Source organism: Symphalangus syndactylus, chromosome 11, assembly GCF_028878055.3.
Source record: "Symphalangus syndactylus isolate Jambi chromosome 11, NHGRI_mSymSyn1-v2.1_pri, whole genome shotgun sequence".
In the NCBI taxonomy this organism is placed as follows: Eukaryota; Metazoa; Chordata; class Mammalia; order Primates; family Hylobatidae; genus Symphalangus; species Symphalangus syndactylus.
Window position 1 is genome coordinate 129,009,930 of NC_072433.2, and position 23,222 is coordinate 129,033,151.

The 23,222-nt window shown below is 40.1% G+C and overlaps 1 protein-coding gene across 3 annotated transcripts in view; it reads left to right on the top strand.

Annotated features, from left to right (window-relative positions):
- CDH13 (cadherin 13) overlaps positions 1–23,222 on the top strand; it is a 1,187,225-nt gene that overhangs the window by 990,229 nt on the left and 173,774 nt on the right. For all 3 annotated transcript variants that reach the window (XM_055299711.2, XM_055299712.2, XM_063613011.1), the window contains one exon: positions 11,760–11,900. In XM_055299711.2, the coding sequence (XP_055155686.1) occupies positions 11,760–11,900 (141 nt within the window). The remainder of the gene's footprint in view (positions 1–11,759; positions 11,901–23,222) is intronic.

Sequence of the window (23,222 nt, forward strand, 5' to 3'; positions counted from 1 at the left end):
AGATTTAAAAAAGAAAGGTTCAAAGTCAGAGAACTTTTGGAAATCTTTGATTTTCATTTTTCACTTAAATTGCATCATAAATGGGTGAGTCTTAAAGTAAAACATCTAAGGGTACATCTTGACCTGCATTGAGTCATACATTCATTCGGAACTATGCTAACCGAAGTGTGCCCGTAAATCGACGACATCAGTGTCTCCAAGAAACTCGTGAGAAATTCAGATGCTTTGGCCCTGCCCCAAACCTTTTGAATCATAAATGCTGCAGGTGGGCTGTCAATCTGTGTTTTAGTACACCCACCAGGGGATTCTTTTTTTTTTTTTTGAGACGGAGTTTTGCTCTCGTTGCCCAGGCTGGAGTGCAGTGGCACGATCTTGGCTCACTGCAATCTCCACCTTCCGGTTTCAAATGCTCCTTCTGCCTCAGCCTCCCAAGTAGATGGGATTACGGGCACCTGCCACCACACGCAGCTAATTTTTGTATTTTTAGTAGAAATGGGGGTTCACCATGTTGGCCACGCTGGTCTCGAACTCCTGACTTCATGATCCACCTGCCTCTTACTCCCAAAGTGCTGGGGTTACAGGCATGAGCCACCGTGCCCAGCTGGCACAAGCACTTTCAAGAAGCAGTGACTCTGACTCTATGTCTTAGGTGCCTGTTATGTACCAGGCATAATGTTGCTATGTCAGGGCCCAATTCTAGAAAACAAAAGCTAATATGGCAAACAGTAGATCGTGAAAATATAAAAACCATAGAGAAAGAGCATCTCAATTACATTTTATTTTACTTCAGTGTTACAATCTGTACTTCCTTGTCTGAATCTGACAGATTAGCCTGTTCTGTTCTGCTCCTAACCAGCCATGTGCTCCTGGGATTCACTCTGTTTCCTCCCGCTGTGAGTTCCTTGAAGGTAGGGCAGGATGAGAAGGCCTCGAAGGTACTTTTGAGAACTTGTGTCTCTTCACCCCACAAACCTTGACTCCAGGCATGCTGGTGGCCCTGTTGCAGCCTGATGCCTCCACTCTTATTCCCAGGCCCTTCTTCCTTCTCTGAATTCTCTCCCCTCACACCCATCCTTCAAAGCTCAGCTGCAGTCTTACGTTAACCGGAAGCCACTGGGGAGCCAGTTATATGTCTTTTATCTTCCCCCAAGCCGTGGCTTCCTTGAAGATCGAAAGCATACTTTTTCTTGTCCCTTTGGTGTCCTGAACAGAACCAGAATCAGCCTTCCTTTCTTATTCAATGACTACATTTAATAGAGTTTAGGGATTAAAGGTCTCCCACCTTCTTCTATAGAATTTGACTTTCAGTCCAAGACCCCATCTCTAATGCTATGACAGGACACGCCCTTCTGCAGGAATCACTGCTTAATCTCTTCCAACCTCCACCTCTCCACCTATAATGTCTAGATCAACTGGCCTCTCCTTTGTAATTCCACAGAACTCTGTGCTTACGCCATCTCATTGTGCTGAGCTCATCCAGGTATTAGTCTCTCCCACGGGACTTGATTCCTGTTACTTATTTGCACGATGCAGCACAATGCCTAGCACGCACTAAGTGCTCAATCAATGTTTGATGAATTAAATAAGCTCCATATAGCTTTCCTGATGACGCCACATTCTGACCCCCTTCATGTAAACCTTAATTGGTATTAATACCATTCTGCTAACACTTATCTGACCTTACATACTTGCTTTTTGTTCATCTCTCTGGACCAGAAATGCACCAAAAGCAAAGTCTGTATCATTCATCACATCCTAGCAGTTATTTGAGCCTAATAGACACTAAATAAATGTTTCAGTGAACTCACACTGAATGTCAAGTATTTGCCACCTTGAGCCTACAAGAGATGTTTTTTCCAGGAGTGCTAGGAACGCCATTGGCAGTTTATTTACTGTAACTCATCAGTAGCAGCAGAAGATGCACACGTTGCCTGGAAATGTTTTATTTGATTTTGGTGTCCCTCAACCTCAAATCTATCATTTAGGTTATTCCAGCCACATATGTCTAAGAGACAGTGTTTATTTCCCCTGCTGCTCCTCCACCCTACCAGCTTTGTCACAGCCAGTAAATCTGGGGAAATGAGCGCTGCCTTCTCCTTGCCCACCAGCCCCCAGCCAGGAATGAAAAAATAAGCAAATAAAAAATAAAAAAAAACAGCAGGTGACAGCCAAGAATGTGAATGTTCACATTCGTACCAAGAGGTAAGGTGAAAAGAGGCCTAAATACAAACACAAGTCAAACCAGGCTCACCGTGCTACCTGGGAAGATAGAAGAACATCGCTCGACCTCTGCAGTGGGAATAAGGCACATTTTATGAGGATGTGTAAGCGGTTCCTGCTGGATTTATGGACTACCTATTCCCAGTGTTATGTGGCCAGAGTGGTTCAATCAAACTCCAGACAGACAACAACTCGTTCTGCTTCAGATAGTGTTTTCACCAATCTTTTGCAATATTTACAGACCAGGTGTCAGGTGCAGCCAGCCCAGGGAAGAATGTGGTCCCTGTTTAGGCTCCGTATTGCAAGGACGCTTGGGATGCCCAGCTGATCGGGACAAAGCTAAAGAGGAAATGAATGAATGAATTCCATTACATCTTTGCTATGTAGCTCATGTTAATGTTTCTCGTTAACGATACCTTAAATGTTAGACTACAAAGGGATTTGTTAACAAAAATGCCTTCTTACAGCTTTCCTTGACTCCTAAAGCAGAATATATGTGCTGGAGCCCATTCTCACTAGCTCACAATAGCCAACTGGTGTCTCTGTTTGCAACTACATGCTTTTGGAGTGAAATCATCTGGGTAGCTTGAAATCAGCTATGGTAGGAGTAGTTAAACCACCAAAATTGACAACAGTACAAATCAGGAGAATCTATTCTTAAACAGTTACAGGTATACCACTCTACCGATTATTTTTTATATATTATATCTAATTGTATATTTATATAATAGTATATAAACATACAGTATATAAAACATGTTATTTGTCATGTAATAATTGTAATCAATATTAGGCAATAATATGTAATCATATTTATGTAATAATGGGCTAATTGTGTTATAATATGACTAATTTTTACGTAGCTATGATGTCCCAGGCAGTGAAGTTTATCTCCCAGGCAGAGAGATAAAGCCACTAAACAAGAAAAGGCCCCTGATCTCAAGAAGCTTGGGTTGTCATAGCCACAATAGCCACTGAACAAGTAATCAGTAAACAAGCACGTTATAGACTGTGGTAGTGGAAGGTGCTGGGGAAAACGGTACTCATTATCTATTGCTGCATGAAAAATTGTCTCAAAACTTAGTGACTTGAAACAAGAAGCATTGATTATCTCACAGTTTCCCTGCTCAGGAATCTGGGCATTTCTTAGCTATATTCTGTGCTTGATGGGCACTCACACAGCTACAACCAATGTGTTCAGAATCTGCTGTCTCGTTGGAAGATTTGTCTAAGGAAGGCTCCACTTCGAAGTTCACTCAGTGGCTGTTGGCAGCATTGTTGGCAGTTGCTTTTGGCTCTTCCTGAAGGCCACCCTCAGTTTCTTGTTACATCTTCGAGCGACTTCCCAAAAATTCTACTAAATAATAGCAGTAGCATCTCTCCAGCATTTACATATGCCAAGCTCTGTATTTAGCACTTTACCTCTTTTAATTCTCACTTATCCTGTAAGGATTATTCTCCCCCACTTTACAGATGAGGAAATGGAAGCAATGAGAACATAAGCAACTTGGCTGGGATCACTCAGCTACTAAGTCGTGGAACCAGGGTGATAATAATTGATCACATATTGATTGCCTGCTTCTTAAATGTCAATCATCCTGTCGTGCACAAAGGTCTCTGCCTTCGTGGAGCTTCTGTGCTGTGAATAATGACTGTCAGCAAAGGAGCAGGAATTTGCCTGGAGCAAGAAGTAGAGATGAAACATTAGAAATGGAAAAAGTGGGGTACCATGGAAAGAAATTCAGTCTAGACAAACTGTAAAGAGAGATGTAGAGTGCACTTCAAGACCAGGCGAGAGAGAGATGGGGTACTGTGTGGGTTAATGGGAAACCCTTTTTCCACGTCACATCTATTTGTTGATTTTCCCCCCACAGCTACCACTATGCTTGTTATTAGTGATAAATGTTCCGTTAAATGCATACTTGTATGGAAGTCATCGTAGCTGTGCAAAACATCGAGGGTCCGGTGATTGATTAAGTGCCAGATTTAATGACATGGCTTGATTCTTTTTTCAAGATGAGATGTTTGATTTTCAAATCAGTGTGATCAGTGAACCTGGCCTGTGCCTGTGGAGATTCACTCGAGGCTTTTTCTTGCAGACATACCATCTTGCTTTTGTTTCTAGGATATATATTAGCTGGTAGCTAGTCGACACCCAGGAGGAGATAGCAAATGCAATAGAAATGTATGACTGCAGAACTCAAACCAGGAGAGCAGCTTGACTCTCTTAGATATGTCTTACAGATCAGATAGCTTCAAATAAAATCAGAGGAGCCAGTTTAATTTTTCCAGTTTTGACACAGTGCATTTCTTCCTCCAAAGAAAATTCTATCTCCTTGAGCTAGAGTTCCCCAAAGTATAAGTCGTTCCCTGAGAATAAATGACTTTGCTTTGGAAATGCCACTGATATGCTGAGACCTTTGAGATATAATTTAGTTCAGGGAAACAGTAATATATCATCATTATGAATAATGAAAGTAAATCGCCCACCTTGTGTGCTGAGTACCGGCTAGGTGTTGCTGCCAAAGGCATGGTCCTTGCCCTTGAAAACTTTGTCATCCACTTAGGGAGATAGTAAATTGGCATTCAAAATAAAGCAAAATGGGACATATAGCCTTCATATTAAATAAGGTAAGCTAAGCACAGTCATAAACAGCCCTTAAACCTAAAAAATGGCTTATGTCTTGCTCACATCACAGTCTAAAGCAGGTCACCAAAGGGGCTTTGAGCTATATAGTCATTTGGAGATCCAGGTTTCTTCCTTTTCAGGGAATAGAAAGTGTGGGAGGTTACATGGGAGGTTTAAGGACCACACCAAGTACATAACTTCTGCTCACCTTCCACTGACCGTAATGAGCCACGCAAGTCCATTTGACTGCAAGGACGCCTGAGCTGTCGAGTCTAGCCATATGCCCCTGGAACCCAAGGAAATAGGATCCGGTGAACACACAACATTGTTTTCACATCATGTTCCTTTGCTTGCAAGCAACTGAAACTCATTCGGGCTGGTTTTGGTAACTAAAAGAAGCTCTTGAGTATACAGTGGAATGAGTTACAGAACCAAGGAAAGCACTGAAGTCAGGGGCCAGCAAAGCTCCAGTCCTTAGCAGCCAAGCTGCTGCTTCCCGGTGGAGCAGCACCTTTTGCAAAATTCAGCTGAAAAGGTGTTTGGAGTTGGAGTTGATTACATTTGTCTTTCCTCTGAGCCTTGAACCAAAGAAACACAGAATGAGGTGAGGCCCAGGGGGAATACAACTTGATCTTGAGAATCGGGTTGACCTTGATAATGGGGCCCCCTTCTCACTGATGAGTTCATTCACCTAGTGACAGGGCAGCTGGACAAGTGAAAGTGAAGCTGGACAAGTGAAGAGGCAGGTGCCTTCCTCATGGGCAGAGAGAAGCACAAGGGTGCTGAGTTTCCTCCCAAAACATTCAAGGCAAAAATCCCTCTCTTGGTCCTAGGAGTTCAGGATTTAGCCTACATTCCTGTTTTCCTGACTCTCAGTCCCACATTTCCTATTTTCAGAATCCAATTGTCCCAGCTTGAATTAGGGAGTTACCTATGAATTAGTCAATTCTTGGCAAGCGAGGCAAACATGACACGTGACCACTGGGGTCTATTTCTCTGCATCAAAATTTCCTCCTGGAGAATGGGCATCTGTGGGCTGGACACCTAAAGAGAATCTCTTCCAGCAGAGTAACAAATGCAGAGTGGCCAGCGAGGGTACAGAATTAAAAATATATGTGTATATTTCAAGTAAAAGTGACTCCCAGAGCTAGGAAATTGGGGGGGACTTTCTGGAAACGGCTCTGAGGATCGGGAAGTAGGTCAGAGGCAAGCGGAAGGTATTCTGATCATGGGTGAGCAAGAGGGTTCATGTGGCTTTTTCTCTAATTGTCAAGTGCAAACTGGGTCTTTTACATTCCAGAGGAGGTTACTTTTATTATTGGTTTTGGGGGTTTTGTTACTGTTCTCCTTGTGAAAGCAATAATGTTCATTACAGAAAACTCCCCAAATCATAACAGGCCAATCAACTTTTTATATTAGAATTTCTTTTAAAACTGCAAACTTGGGCAGGGCGTGGTGGCTCATGCCTATAATCCCAGCACTTGGGGAGCCTGAGGTGGGAGGATCACTTGAGCCCAGGAGTTCAAGACCAGCCTGGGCAATAGAGGGAGACCCTGTCTCTACAAAAAATACAAAAATGAGCCAGGTGTAGTGGCACATGCCTGTGGTCCTACCTACTTGGGGTGCTAAGTTGGGAGGATCGCTTGAGCCTGGGAGGTCGAGGCTGCAGTGAGCTGTGATCATGCCACTGCCTTCCATCCTGGGTGACAGAGCAAGACCCTGACTCACACACACACACAACACGTAGAAACTTGGAAGCAACCCAAATGTTCATCCGATAGGGAGTGATTAAATAAATTATAGTGGATCTATACATTGGACTATTAGACAGCTGTTAAAATGAATAGCTCTGTAAACACTGAGATAAAAGTGATATGGTAAAACAAATTGTGTCGCTATGTAAACAGTATTACTTTAATGAAATACATATGTATATAAATATGTATATTAAATATGTGGGTATTTAAAATGTACCTGTGTATGTGTCTACTTGTATAAGAAAAAGGAGATAACTATCAATATTTACCTCTCACAGGTGGGGTTGGGCAAGGGTGGAGGAAAGTTCTTTGAAATGACTGTTTTATTTTTATGTTGCTTACAATAATTGGATATTACTTCGGTACTAAAAGTATTTTAAAGGTCAGCCTTAAGTTTGCCAGAAGATTTAGACTTTTGAAACCACATCGCAAACTTTGCGATTTATCTACGTAACAGTCTAATTGATTCTTTACTAGGTTAATCAGTCTATTTCTCATTACAGGTGCAAAGCTTTGTTTACTTCAGGAGATGGAAATTGGTTCATTTTCTAAAATTAGTTGAACTACGAGAGTTACGCCAATGTATCCTTCTCTTGTGCTACCATAAGAATTTGTACATACTTCTGCTTAGCCTCGATTTATTTTATTACACTAATATGTGAATATGACTGTCCCTAATGTTAAACTTTGACGTCTTTGGAGAAAGAGACTTTTGTTTTTTGATCATTGTATCTCTAGTATCCAACACAACATTTACACAAGAAGTTTATTAACTGCCAATTAAATAGATGCATAAACTAATTACAGAAAGAATTAGACCAGGTGCAGTGGCTCATGCCTATAATCCCAGCACTTTGGGAGGCCAAGGTGGGCAAATTGCTTGAGCTGAGGAATTCAGGACCAGCCTGGGCAACATAGGGAGACCCCGTCTCTACAAAAAATACAAAAATTAGCTGGGTGTGGTGGCGTGTGATTATAGTCCCAGCTCCTCAGGAGGCTGAAGTGAGAGGATTGTTTGAGCCAGGAAAATAGAGGCTGCAGTGAACCACGACCACACCACTGCACTCCAGCCTGAACGACAGAGTGAGACCCTGTCTCAAAATAAATAAATATTTTTTAAATAGATAATTATAGTTACTTTCCCTGGGCACAAAAAGAAGTTTCTGTTTAAGGGAAAGTATTAAAAGAGAAAATGATGTATTCATAAAATGATAGGAATACTGTTTTGAAGAACCTATCTTGATACTATTGTATGATGTGATAGCTCCCGTGCTTTCTTGCTAATCAGATAATTGATCATAGTGTTATTGCAATAGTTGCAATATTAGTCAAAACTCCCTTATTCCTACCTGTGGAACATCTGAATCAAGTGTCTTGAGGAAAGCCAAGATGTATTAGCTCATAGAATTCACAAAATCTAAGGAGTAAATTCTGGCTGCAAGGATGACAACTAAGGAGCTCAAATGATGTTAACAACAACAACAACAAACTCCATCTCTACCTCTTAGTCTCTGTTACCTTCATTCTCAGGTTCACTTTCTTTGTGTGGTTACAGGTGGCCACTACTAGCTCCAGATGGATGCCCTAACTACCTCCAAGTTTAACAGAAAGATAACTTCTTTTCCCTAAGCATTCTGAAAGAACTAAAGGACAATGTCCTGGAATTGAATTTCAATCCCAGGGTGGACTCACTTACGTTGTGTCCTCATCGTGTGATGATAGGAATGGAAAGCCCTGATTGGCCAGGCCTGAATCATATGACCATCCCTAGATCAGGAGTGGGGTCAGCCCCACCCACCTGAACTGTACCTGTACTGAGGGTGAGGAAGGGGTGATGCCCGAGGGAATTATAACTTAGGTACCAGAAGAAGAGGGAGTGGGTATCAGGACAGCCAAGCAGCATACTCCTGCTATAGTTAGTGCTTGAGGCAGTCCTGTAGCACGTCCCCACAGCAATCTGTACTGCAAGTTGAAGAAGAATGAATGCTATGAGGACTTTATCGCCTTCTTATGCCACTGTCATAGAGTCACCCTAGTCTCCCAATTTGCTTCACTGGGCAATGTCAGGAGCTGTCCTTTAGAGACCAGCCCTGTCTGAGATCAAAAGCTAAACATTCTCGTAGGACTGGTATAAAAGTTAGTAACATCCTCTTGAATAAAAATATTGAAATATGAATAAAAAGCCTGAAAACATTCATACTCTTTATCCTAGTAATTCTACATCTTGGGATCTATCAGTTAAAAACAAACCAAAAAAATTTTAAAAAGCAGCCAAAATATATATGAGCCTTCGTGAAAAAAGATGTTAATTGCAATGTTATTTAAAATTGTCAACGTTTTGAAAACCGCAAATAACCAAAAGGCCTAATAATAGAAGACAAGTAAATTATAAAATATACATATGATTATATTGTAGGCAACCCTTAAAATAACATCTAGGAATTAGATTGGTAAATATTATATGTGAAAAATAATATGATATTTACCATAATCTCTTCAGTATTGGGGGAGAATCCACATAATTTGCATGTCAGTAATTGTGTGCTTTCAAAAATAAGTACAATGTTTTATGACAAAAGTAAAGGTGTTATGCAAGAAATTAGACCTGTGCTGTTCAGGGTAGTGGTTAACATGTTCAGAGACACTCGGGAAAGATTTTAAAGGTAGCCAATTTACTGGTTTCATATGGTCCAGCTGCAGAAATTATGGCCAATAGTACATCCAGTCCAGCTTATCGGTGATGACAAGCAGAAAGCCACTTCCATTAGGCTCAAGTTTTCCAGCTTCAGCTTGAGAATAGATGGGATTTCAAGCATCTATACCGAGAGATGCCAGCGAAACCAGCCAGGAGCGAAATTAGCAGAATTCTTGAACCAGGCAGAACCAGGGCAGATGGCGTCTCCAGCACCTTCACAGACCAGTGCCATCTGACCCAGCCAGAACTGGAACTGGGTCAGTTCCACTTGCACTCAGCAATCAGAGAACTTTGTGACCTTCGATCCTGGTGGAGCTGGAATTGAAATCGAAACATGAGGCGTAGAGCTGTCACAGGAGCACACTAAGTTCCCACTCATCACCATGAATTGAAGTGGAGGGCCTTAACAAACCACCTAACAGAACCAGTGCTCCTTAAAATGGCCGCTCAGAAGTTAAAGGAACAGCTGATGAATGGTGTCCCCATGAGCAGACAGCTAATTGCACTTCAAAATACTTAAAAGTTTTTGAGAGACCTAGCATTGAGCTATTGAAATTTACCATGTAAACTTAGGACTTTAGAAGAAAATTAGACATCCTCCATTGCTTTTTTGTTCTTTGCTTCCTGTGGTATTTCTTAATTATTGGTTGGTATAACCAGCTCTTTTTGAAGCTGTGGTACTGGTAGGACTATTTATGTGATTGTAAACGCCTATTATTTTTCTTAATAAAGGTAGTTCAACTCGGACTCTCTGTGTGAGTGATTAAGAAATCTATCCGACTTGAGTTAAGCAAATAAGGAAAATTATTGCCTTCATTAGCTGAAAAGTTCACAGGCAGGGCTGGCTTCAGGAGTGGCGTGATGAAGTGGCTCCAGTACCACCACTAAGAACCATTTCTTTTCTGAGACTCAAGTATAATTAATTCTCTTAGGATATTGCCTTTGTTCTTGGATGCACGGTCATCTTCTGCATTACCCCTCCTGTGGTCGTGAGATGACTCCTCTAGCTCCCCCTGCTAAATGCTCCCATGTCCACTCCACAGGGAAACAGAATTTCCTTCACCTAACTGTCAAACACAGGGCCTGGACTTAACATTATATCACTGGAATAAGATGCATTGACTGACTTCTCCTAATTAGGACTCATTCCAAAAGTTCAATGGGTAGGAGATAGAGAAAGGCACTCCTAACCCAAACCATATGAGCAGAGAAGAAGTAAAGGATAGGTCCCCAAAGGAAATGTGGGGTGCTGCCTTACCAGATGAATGGTGTGCTTGTGGACCAATTCAAGCAGAAACCTACTACCAAAGATAATTTAAATATAGGGGCTGTTATTTACCAATGACTGCACTCTTCTTCATCTTAGGATCAGGGCTATTTGGTTAGTTTTTTTGAGTATATAAACATGATAGCCAAATCTTTGTCAAATATTCAGATGAAAAACACTTATGTAAAGAGAGTAGTGCAATATTGCTCATGTTAAATTTATCAAATCATTATTGGATTAAATGCATCTTCCAAATGTAACAGTCTGTGCAACAAAAAAGACATGAAAGAAGTGTGATATAAGTGACTCTAAACCTCAGTGGGGTTTCTTCCCCATCTGTAAAATGGGAATGCTTATTGCAAGTTGAGCTGCTAGTTGAAAAGATTAACAAGGATTTCTGTAAAGTGAGGTAATGCAATGCCTGCCTCATCAGATTTTCAGTAAATGTGAGTTCCTAAAGCTGCCATCTTTGTCCTAAGCTCATCATCAAAGGTAGCCTCATTTTCAGATCAGCTTCCTGAGGTCTCTGAAATAACAGATATGGACGTGAACATTAAAGTACAACGTAGGGGCCGGGCGTGGTGGCTCACACCTGTAATCCCAGTACTTTGAGAGGCTGAGGCAGGCAGATCACGAGGTCAGGAGTTCAAGACCAGCCTGACCAACATGGTGATACCCCATCCCTACTAAAAATACAAAAATTAGCTGGGCGTGGTAGCAGGCACCTGTAATCCCAGCTACTTGGGAGGCTTAGGCAGGAGAATTGCTTGAACCCGGGAGGCAGAGGTTGCAGTGAGCCCAGATCGCACCACTGTACTCTAGAGTGAGACTCTGTCTCAAAAAAAAAAAAAAAACAAAAACAAACAAACAAAAAAACTGGGGATAATGTATGCCCAAGCCCAGGAAATGGAACATTCTGTGATATATCAAATATCTCCCTAAAAAAGAACAGTAAATATAATATATTCTGTCCCCATGGCAAACTCTAATCTTTGATTAGTGACTGTCTTATATTGAAGAGATTCCAAAGGCACATTTATACACAATAGGTAAAAATGTTATCGCTGCTTAAAGATGCCTACCCTAGATGGAGGAGGGGGAGAGATAGCTCCAGCAACACGCTTGCCACCTTTCCAAAGCAGTAACCCAAATCTAAATGTCATATTCTTTCTTTGTGCTTGTGCTTCATAGACTCTGGAAAATCCCAAGTATGAACTGATCATCGAGGCTCAAGATATGGCTGGACTGGATGTTGGATTAACAGGCACGGCTACAGCCACGATCATGATCGATGACAAAAATGATCACTCACCAAAATTCACCAAGAAAGAGGTAAACCCCTGCGGCAAACACCAACCACCGCTGTGGTCACAGCTACGGTTACTGATGGATGTTAATTCACGTACCACAGCTCCTGCTGGCCCCCCTTTCAAAATCACAATACTCCTTTGTGGGAGAGACGATGGTGTTTTGCTAGAAATCTTTCTCACATTTTTATTTTGTGTATGTGTGTGAGGCTAAAATACCAGAGCACGGTGAGAACGAAAGCACTCATTCTTGTTAAAGTCCGTAAGAAAATAACTTTTAATGCCCAAGTGCCATTTTCGTAGTTTTATTGCTGTTATTTAGCAGTGAGTTATGAGAGTCCCATTGTGATTTTAGCATAACAGTAACTTTTTTTCCAGCAAGTGCAGATTGAGAGGCCAGACGGAACAGCAGTAAGGAGGAAAAGCAGATTTCCTAGTCAGTAACAATGTGGCCCAGGAGCTTATAAATAACAACCAAGTTAGCTCGTCTAGGAGAGCCGTTATTCATTCGCAGTCCCTGTGCTTTTATGATTATGGATCATGGTTGTTGTTTCCCATTTATTCCAAGGGAGCGATGTTTGGGGAAGGTCTGAGTACCCAAGATCACATTCAGTTGCTAAATTTGTACCCAAACCAGGAAACCATGTGCACTAAGCATCTGAAGGAAATGTGCTAAGATCATGGCTTCTTTAGGGGCCTGGGCCAGGGCATGGATCTGATGTCATTCTTACTGACCAAGTGAAGAATATGGAATAGGTACAACGGCCCCTGACTTTTGCAGAGTCTTTACTGCATCCACCATGGTGTCTCCACCTGAGATCTGTTGCCTTATTTGACTGTGCGAGCCTGGCTTTACCATTTTACAAACGAGCTTACTGTGATGCTCAGAGGATCTAGAGAACAAGCTGCAAGGTCATGGACAGAAAAAGTGGCAGAAACAGGAAGTGAACCAAGTTCCTGTGATTCAAAAGCTGCACTCCTAACTGTGATGCTGTGCTTTCCTCATCTGCCATCAATGCTTCCAACCTCTAGGGTGTTTGGAGAAAAAAACCTACATAGGGACTTGCAGTTGCCCCACCCCTCTCTGGAGGAATCTCAAGGCTACCCAGGGTGGCTTGAGACAGATGGATCCTCTCAACCCCCGAGTTCCCCAGTGGCCTCTGTGTTAGTTCATTCTCACACTGCTATAAAGAGCTACCTGAGACTGGGTAATTTACAAAGAAAAGAGGTTTAATTGGCTCATGATTCTGCAGGCTGTACAGGGAGCATGGTTGGGGAGGCCTCAGGAAACATTCAGTCATGGCAGAAGGCAAAAGAGGAAGCCAGCACATCTTCACATGGAGGAGTAGGAGAGAGAGAGCAAAGGGGAAGGTGCCACACACTTTTAAACAACCAGACCTCATGAGAATTTTATCATGAGACAGCACTATGGGGAGATGGTGCTAAACCATTAGAAACCACCCCCATGATCCAGTCACCTCCCACCAGGCCCCAACTACAACACTGGGAATTACAATTCAACATGAGATTTGGGTGGGGACACAGTACCAAGCCGTATCAGCCTCTTCACCACAGCAGCTCCTTGCACGGCTCACTCAGGAGATAGATGTCCCCCTTTCTCTCTGTGGTATCTTGGGCACTCAGGATTCCAACCTCAAAACAGCAAAGTCCACAGGAGCTTGATCTACTCCATTCTCTGACTTCCCATGACAGAGTTCCTCTAGCTGCTAATACAGACTGCTCACCCTTGCCATGGTTCTAAACTGGCATTTCAAGAACACCAGTTCTAATTAGTTCCAAACAATTCTAATTCACTTCCAAGAAATTAGTTCCACAAATTACACCACCGGGGTGGGGATAGGAATGAAAAAATGTACTTCAGGGTTAAGTAGATGTGGGAAACACTGAGTTGATTACTTTTAAATGATTTATTTAACTGCAGGACTTCTGATTAACTTTAAAATGCTTTGTGTTTCTCTACCAGGGTTAGGTATGTTCTGTAGGGTTTCTCATTCTTCTTTGACCTGGGGACTTTTTTCTCTAGGCCACCTCACATGGCTTATTGAGCTGGTGTTTCATGGAATGTTCACTGGGGGATTTTTGTTTATCTTTAGAATTTCTTTTCAACCTATTTCAAAATAAAAACTCAAAGCACATTGTAATATTCAATATAAACATAACAATGAGAACAAAAATAGGATAACCCCAACCCAAAATATGAAGATGAATCTGTGTTACCAGCTGTGTGAGATTAATTAGTTACTTCAATGCCACTCTGAATTTGGCTCCTGTGACTTAGGAAAAAAAAGAAATGTGTGCTCAGCTGTGGACTAAACACTGTGAATGAGAGACTATTGTTTTTAATGTCACTGAATCCAAGGAATAATTTAACATGGTCTTTAAAGGTTAGCTACCATTCCACAATATCATATTGATTTCAAAATATCATATTGTAAACACTAAAAGCATACAATGTTATCTGTCAGTCTTAAAAAATAAATTTTGAAAAAAGAGACACTGAGTAGCTTAAGGGGAAATGTATCCACCTGTGAATACTGGCAAAAGCAAACAAATTTTCTTCAAATGGACATTAGACAATGAGTTTGAGATTCCCAAAGGGCAGAGCTGATACCTAAACTCATAAAGAGAGATAAGTAACCAGATGAAAAGAAGCGATAACAAGTACACTAGACTCTCATTTGGATATTAAATGTCCCAAAGGAGTCTTTGCCAAATGCTTGATAAATTAAATTCATGGTTAAACTTTCTGTCATGTTCCTGAAAGGCTGATGTTCTTTGTTGAAAGGGATTCATACACTTTGGATAGCACTGCTGGAAGTAATGTGATTGAGAAGTAAGGAGGGGGCGCTGGAGCCAGAACAGGGTTCATATCCCACTGACCAGCCATGTGGTGTGAGCATGTTAGCTGCTCTACATCCCGGTTTCTTCACCTGTTAATGGGCTGATTGCAGAGCCTACCTCATTAGGTCATTGTGAATGAGCTAATGACTAAAAGAACCTAGATAGTGCCTGTCGCCCAGTATTTTCTAAAGTATACAGATGAGGACAGTGGTGATGACACTGCTGATGAGGATGGTGGGAGGAAGGCCATGATGAAGAGGAAGACTGTGATGAGAAAGATATTATGATGACAATCATGTTTCCAAAATGTCAGAGGCCAAAGTGACATTCTTATCCAAAGGGCCACCTCCCTTCTAGGTTGAAGGCTACTCTTTTCCTTTAAAGTGACCTATGAATCTGCTCAAGCACTTCAAAATACATGGTTGGGACCCTAGAGTTCTAGGGGAGAAGCAATTCTGAAGGAGAGGTAGCAGAATCTGTAAAATGCATCACTATGAGATCAGGGCTCTGGACAAAAGCGAGAGAGACCAAGAGAAACCTGCTGGGGAGAGGAGAGCTCCTAATGAGGACTGGCTCAGATGCAGTGGCCTCTAGGATATGGAAGAGGTAGAAAAACAGGATGTCCTAGAAACAGAGAGGAAACATGGGGCTTACGATCTTGAAGTTGAAACAAATTTTAGAGATGAAAATCGAGGTTTAGTCGTTCCAAAATAGAAATGGTGATCATTTGGAGTTGAGGATGTCCAGAAAGCTCTCTAAGAAGACGTTGTCCTATGTAAATTTTTTCATATCTTAGGACATTCTGAAGTTGATAAGAATACATGGTTTTAGGAACATATGGGGTTTTTAAATTCTATCTTACATGACTTTCCCTCTCTGGAGAGATGTATCTTTTTATCTATTTTTGAAGTCTATATAAAAGAGGAGTTATGACTGATCACAAATAATAGAGACTAGAAATAACACCATTGAACAAAATAGAGGTATAGTTTCTCTCACTTAAAAGTTTGGAAGTGAAGGCTGGGTGTGGTGGCTCGTGTCTGTAATCTCAACACTTTGGGTGGCGGAAGTGGGAGGAGTGCTTGAGCCTAGGAGTTCAAGACCAGCCTGGGAAACATGGTGGAACTCTGTCGCTACAAAAAAAATACAAAAATTATCCAGGCATGGTGGCATGAGCCTGTAGTACCAGCTACCTGGGAGGCTGCGATAGGAGGATTGTTTGAGCCCAGAAGGTCAAGGCAGCAGTGAGTCATGATCACACCACTGCACTCCAGCCTGGGTGACAGAATGAGACCCAGTTTCAAAAAAATAAAGTTTGCAGGTAGACAGACTCAGGCCAGTTTGGTGATGTCATGATATCAATTTCCCAGGTTCCCCTTAGCTTTCTGCTCCACCTCCCTCACGGCTGCCTTGTGATACAATAGGGTCACTGCAGCACCAGGTATAACAGCCAGTAACAGGAATTAAGAAGCAGGGAATGAGAAGAACAAAGGAGAAACTGCCACCTGAGTAAATGTCACTTGAAAACTTCCCCAGAAGACCAAGTGACTTCTGCTTGCATCTCCTTAGCCTCCCTTACCTGTAAGGGAGGCTGAGAAATAACCACAGTTGTCTTCAGTTGGTGTGTTGCATTTATAGTGTTTGTTTAAGGATGGAGATACTTTAAAGGTTACTTTAAAAAGTAAATTCTTATTGCAAAGTAAGCTCGGCCAGGCACAGTGGCTCACGCCTGTAATCCCAGCACTTCGGGAGGCTGAGGTGGGCGGATCACCTGAGCTCAGGAGTTCGAGACCAACCTGACCAACATGGTGAAACCCTGTCTCTACTAAAAATACAAAAAGATTAGCTGGGCATGGTGGCACTTGCCTGTAATCCCAGCTACTTGGGAGGCTTAGGCAGGATAATTGCTTGAACCAGAGAGTCAGAGGTTGCAGTAAGCTGAGATCACACCAGTGCACTCCAGCCTGGTGACAGAGGAAGACTCAGTCTCAAAAAAAAAAGAAAAAAAGTAAGCTCAATTCTTTGGTCCTCTTGTGTTCATTTACAGTGACTATACACTTGCTGAGAAGCAACAGCCACATCTCTCCTATTCTCTGTTGTATCCCGGCAGGCACTCAATAACAGAGCATTTGCTCAACGCTTCCTGAAGATAATTTTAACTTCAGAACAGCGTCACTGCATATGATGAACCAAGATTGTACTTAAAATTGCCGCTGATACATGAAATCAATTTTCAGTCATTGACGTTCATGCAAATTTAGGTTGGAAACACTAGTTTTTCTCTGTGGAGAGTTTTCTATAAGTTTTCCTAATAGTTTGTACATGTGACTTCAACTAACTGTTAGTTTTGAACTTCTTACATAAGGTATTTTGAAATGATCTGAGGAAATCTAGTTAAACTCTTCAAATATAGACTTTGAAATATACATGAAAACTTCAGCAGCCCCATTTGTGGCTTTTTCGTTCTTGTCTCTAAAGTTATTTTATTAAAAAAAAATTTCTGATTTGTGGCTAGAACGTGGTTGATGCCCAACAAATACTGATTGAATAACTCATATTTTCACATAAATCTCAGGTCATGGGGATTAATAAACTTGCTATTAATTAAATAATGTGTTTGCAAGTGATTGTAAGATTTTAAAAAAACAGAAAATTTCAAATTTCATTTTCCACTTGTACCTTAAAATGGCAATTGGTCATTTAGATTTAATAATTTAGGACTTTTTCGCAATTCAATGAGTTCTTTCTAAGGTAAATGTTTTGGTGTTTAAGCTATAACATTATCATACCTATAATAAAAATGACATAAAACTTGTAAGATCTTGTCCTCCAGCTGGAAAATGAGAGATGGGCAAATTCTCCAGTTTTCACAAAGGGACAAAGGTAAATGGTAGGAGTTAGGAGCTGTCAAGCTGCAACTGAGCCACTGGCAGAAATTCACATCAGGTTATCAAATGAATGCTGGAGTCCAGGCTCCAATTTCTAAAAGTCAGTGTGGAGTCTTAAAGAACACAGGGTGCCTCAAGTATCTTCTTTTCCTGTGGGGTATTAGCGTTTTTTCTTTTTTGAGACAGATTCTCATTCTGTCACCCAGGCTGGAGTGCAGTAGCACAATCGTAGTCTCAACTCACTGCAACCTCAAGCTCCTGGGCTCACTCAGTCCTCCCGCCTCAGCCTCCTGAGTAGCCGAGACTTCAGGCACACATCACCATGTCTGGCTAATTTTTGTATTTTTTTTTTGCTGTTGTTGTAGTGGCGAGGTTCTGCCATGTTGCTCGGGCTGGTCTTGAACTATTGGGCCCAAGCAATCTGCCCCCCTAAGCTTCCCAAAGTGCTGGGATTAAAGGCATGAGCCACTGTGCCCAGCCAGTATTTGCATTTTTAATTAAAATATTGTGTTAATTAACTGCCTAATATAACCTGTAACAGTTTTTCTCTTCCATGTCTGTCTGCAAACTCTATGGTCACTTCTTCATATAACAATTATGTAAGATCATTGTCTATAGAAATATAAGAACAAACGGTATAGGCTTTCTTCTAGCAGGGTTGATAGAAATTTTCTCTGTGTCATCAAGAGTTTAGAAACTTTTTTTTTGTTTTTGCTTTCACAACACATTTTACTATTGGAAAACTTGTGAACTTGTGCACATTTTGAGGATTATCATCAAATTTAAGGACGTTTCTGTCATATATATGAGCTATGCCAAGCTTGTTCAACTTGCGGCCTGTGAGCTGGCGGCATGCAGCTGAGGATGGCTTTGAATGCGGCCCAACACGAATTCGTAAACTTTCTTAAGACATCATGAGATTTTTTTTTAGCTCATCAGCTATCATATTAGTGTATTTTATATGTGGCCCAAGACAGTTCTTCTTCCAACATGGCCCAGGGAAGCCAAAAGATTGGGCATCCCAGAACTATGCAATTTCCAGTCTTCTTGTGTAAAAACTAATCCTTAAATCAATGACACATATTAGCTAAGTTGTCATCCCCATCTTTGCATGGGGCATATTATGAGTTTTATGTTATCTTTATTGGTGTGAGCATGGCAGATCAAATCGGCAAGAATTCCAATCTTTTTCCATTGTGTTTATTATGATTCGTTCTTCTTCATTAGTGGCTTTATTAAACAATCAAGAAGCTATTTTATTTCTTGTGTTAGAAATTTACCTTTTCCTCTTAATAAATTATTTGAGGCAGAATGATGTCAGGATACCTATTTATTTCATTTTTTAACTTTATCACTTTTGATTATAGGCCATTCAAGTCTTTTAGTAACAGCTTTACTGAGATATAACTCACATGCCATAAAGTTCACACTTTTAAAATGTACAATTTATTGGTTTTCATGATATTCAAAGAGTTGTAGAATTATCATTACTGTCTAATTTTAGAACGTTTTCATCATCCCAGAAAGAAACCCGAATCCATGAGCAGTTATTCCCCATTGCCCATTCCCACACTCTGGCAACCACTGATCTACTGTCAGCCTCTATGGATTGGTTTAATCTGGACTTTTCATATGAATGGAATCATGTTAATACATGGTGCTTCTTGACTGGCTTCTTTCACTCAGGATTACGTCTTCATGGTCTGCCCATGTTTTAGTGTGTCTCATTACTCCATTTTTTGTGTGGCTGAATAATACTCCATTCCATGGTTATGCCACATTTTATCCATTCATCCACTGAGGGACATTTAGGCAGTTTCAGTTTTTGGCTATTGTGAATAATGCTGCTGTGAACATTCATGTACAAGTCATTAAGTCTTTATCTGCGTTTTCTCTCACATCCTAAATAGCTAGAAAAAAAGAAAAAAGTACCCATAGTATCACTCCAAATTCGTAATCTGTAATTTCTCAGTTGTTTTATTGAAACATTACAAAATGCCTTTCTAAATTGCAGTTAATATGACTTATTCAAGACTTATCAACTTCTTTTTGTTATGTAACTTCCATATGAAAAAAGTACACAAATCCTGAGCGATTTAATTCTCAACAAATCACAAAACCCAGATCAAGATACGGAATATGATCAGCAACTCAAAAGCTTCCTGGGGTTCCTGCTAGTCCCACCACCTGCTCAGTAAAACAGCTCCTCTCCTGACTTCTTTCACTATAAACTAATTTTTTTCCTATTTTTACTTTATTTATATAAATAATCACAGTGTGGCCTCTTGTGACTAACTTTTGTGAGATTTATCTATATTGTTGCACATAGCTATAATCTATTCATGTTCATTACCGTACAAATATATTTCAGTTTACTCCTTCATCCTACTACGTGTGGACATTTGGGTTATTTCCAGTTCGGGGATAATTTAGGTAATAGTGGAATATATATTCTTGAATGTGTCTTTTAGTAAATATTTGAATGCTTATATGTGTTTTTGTTTGGGGTGTATCTACAGGTGAAGTTGCTAATTCCACTTCAGTTGATTCCACCAGAGTAGTTACTCCAGTTTACAATGGAACACTCAATGAGAATCTTGACTGCTAGATATTTTCCCCAACATTTGGTTTTATCAGTTTTTTGGTTTGTTATTATTGTTAGCCTTTCCAATGTGTATGTAGTGACGTTTCACTGAGGCTTTAATTTGTATTTCTCTGGTGACTGATGAGATTGACCATCTTTCTTTTTTTGTTTGTTTGGTTTTTTTTTGTTTGTTTGGTTTTTTTATTTTTTATTATTATACTTTAGGTTTTAGGGTACATGTGCACAATGTGCAGGTTTGTTACATATGTATCCATGTGCCATGTTGTTTTGCTGCACCCATTAACTCGTCATTTAGCATTAGGTATATCTCTTAATGCTGTCCCTCCCCCCTCCCCCCACCCCACAACAGTCCCCGGAGTGTGATGTTCCCCTTCCTGTGTCCATGAGTTCTCATTGTTCAATTCCCACCTATGAGTGAGAACAGGCAGTGTTTGGTTTTTTGTCCTTGCGATAGTTTACTGAGAATGATGTTTTCCAGTTTCATCCATGTCCCTACAAAGGACATGAACTCATCATTTTTTATGGCTGCATAGTATGCCATGGTGTATATGTGCCACATTTTCTTAATCCAGTCTATCGTTGTTGGACATTTGGGTTGGTTCCAACTCTTTGCTATTGTGAATAGTGCCGCAATAAACATACGTGTGCATGTGTCTTTATAGCAGCATGATTTATAGTCCTTTGGGTATATACCCAGTAATGGGATGGCTGGGTCAAATGGTATTTCTAGTTCTAGATCCCTGAGGAATCGCCACACTGACTTCCACAATGGTTGAACTAGTTTAGATGGCCATCATTAAAAAGTCAGGAAACAACAGGTGCTGGAGAGGATTTGGAGAAATAGGAATACTTTTATACTGTTGGAGGTTGACCATCTTTCATCCATCCACTGGCTGTTGGGATTCTGCTTTTGGGTAATACCTGTTCAAGTCTTTCAACCATTTTTTAAGTTGGGTTATTCGTCTTTCTCTTATTGACATGTTTTTCTTTATTCTGGATGTGAGTCCTTTGAGTTATATACATGTTGCAGTTTTTTTTTTTTTTGCACTCTGGCTTGCCTCTTCACTCTCTGAATGAAGTTAGAGTCCCAATTTTAATGAATTCCAATATTGGTTGATGGTTAATGTCATCTTTTCCCCATTTTTGCCTACCCCAAAGGTTTAATTTCATTGATGGATATAAAACCATGTATATTTCAATTTGCTAACTTGTGTTTTTCCAGGAATTTGTCCATTTCATCTTTTTTCTCTGTTTTTCTTGGTTGGTCCTGCCATGGAGTCATTCTATCAATTTTATTAATCTTTTCAAAGAAACTGCTTTTTGTTTTGTGGATTTTTCTCTATTGGGTGTTTCTTCATTTTTTTCCTTCTATCTCTTTGGGTATCTTTTGCTATTTATTTTTCAAACCCCTAGAAATGATTCTTAAATCATTGATTTTCAGTCTTTCTTTTTTTCTAACGTATGGATTTAAGACTATATAAATTTTCCCTTAAGCATGACTAGAGTTGCATTACATAATATGTGCTATGATATATTTTCATTATCATTCAGATCAAAAATATTTTTGAATTTTCTTGGGTCCCTTTTGTGACTTGTGGTTTTCTAGAAGTATATTGCTAAATGTGACATATTTGGGAGTATTTTTTATTCTTTGCCATTAATTTCTATCTTAATTCTACAGTGGTTAGAAAGCATCCTCTATATGATTACAGTCCTTTGACATTTGCTAAGACTTGCTTTACAACCACACAGGTAATCAATTTTGATAGATGGCCCATGAATGCTTTAAAATAATGTTAATTCTATAGTTGTTTAGTATCGTGTTCTATATACATCAATTAGGCCAAGGTTTACAATTTTGTTGTTCAAACCTTCTATATATGTTTTATTAATCTGCTTATTGTATCAGTTACTGAAAGAGTGATATGATATCTATAATTACAGATAAATCTATTTCTCCTGTTGGTACTATTAAATTGTTAAAAAAATTAATTTGAGGCCAGGCGCGGTGGCTCATGCCTGTAATCCCAGCACTTTGGGAGGCCGAGGCAGGTGGATCACAAGGTCAGGAGATCGAGACCATCCTGGCTAACACGGTGACACCCCATCTCTACTAAAAAATAAAAAATAAAAAATTAGCTGGGCGTGGTGGCAGGCGCCTGTAGTCCCAATTGCTAGGGAGGCTGAGGCAGGAGAATGGTGTGAACCCAGGAGGCGGAGCTTGCAGTGAGCCAAGATCACACCCCTGCACTCCAGCCTGGGCAACAGAGCAAGACTCCATCTCAAAAAAAAAAAATTAATTTGAGGCTGTCTTATTAGATATATACAAATTTAAAATTGTTATATCTTCCTAATGCATTGACTCTTTATCATTATGAAACGTACCTCTCTATCCCTGCAAATGCTTTCTGCTTTAACATTTATCTCATCTCATATTCAAATAATTATCTTACCTTTCTTTCAGTCAGTGTCATCATGGTATGTTTCTTTCTGTCATTTTTTTTCTGTCTGATTTTCTGTAATCTTATATTTAGTCTGTGTCTCTTTTAAGTGGTGTATGTATGGGCTTTGATTTTTTAAAGTCAATTCCGATAATGTTTTTCTTACTGGCATTATTTTGCCCATTTACATTTAATGCAACTACAACATATTTGGGTTTAAATCTACCAGTCTAAGTATTTGTTTTCTATTCGTTGCTTCTTTTTGATAATTTTTTTTTCCTCTTATCTCTTATCTTTTTCAAATTTACTTGGGCTTTTTTATAATTTCATATTCAGCTCTAATAACTTATTAGTTATACTCATTTTCATATTCTTTTAGTGGGTTCTGAGAAATTGCAATATATATTCTCAACTTTTAGACTCTTAAATCAAGTAGAATTTTTAGCACTTGCTGGATAATGCAAGGACTTTAGAAAATTTGAACTCCTTTTATCATCCTCCTAACTTTTGAGATATTGTTATGTTTTAATTCTGCATCAATTTATGTTTTT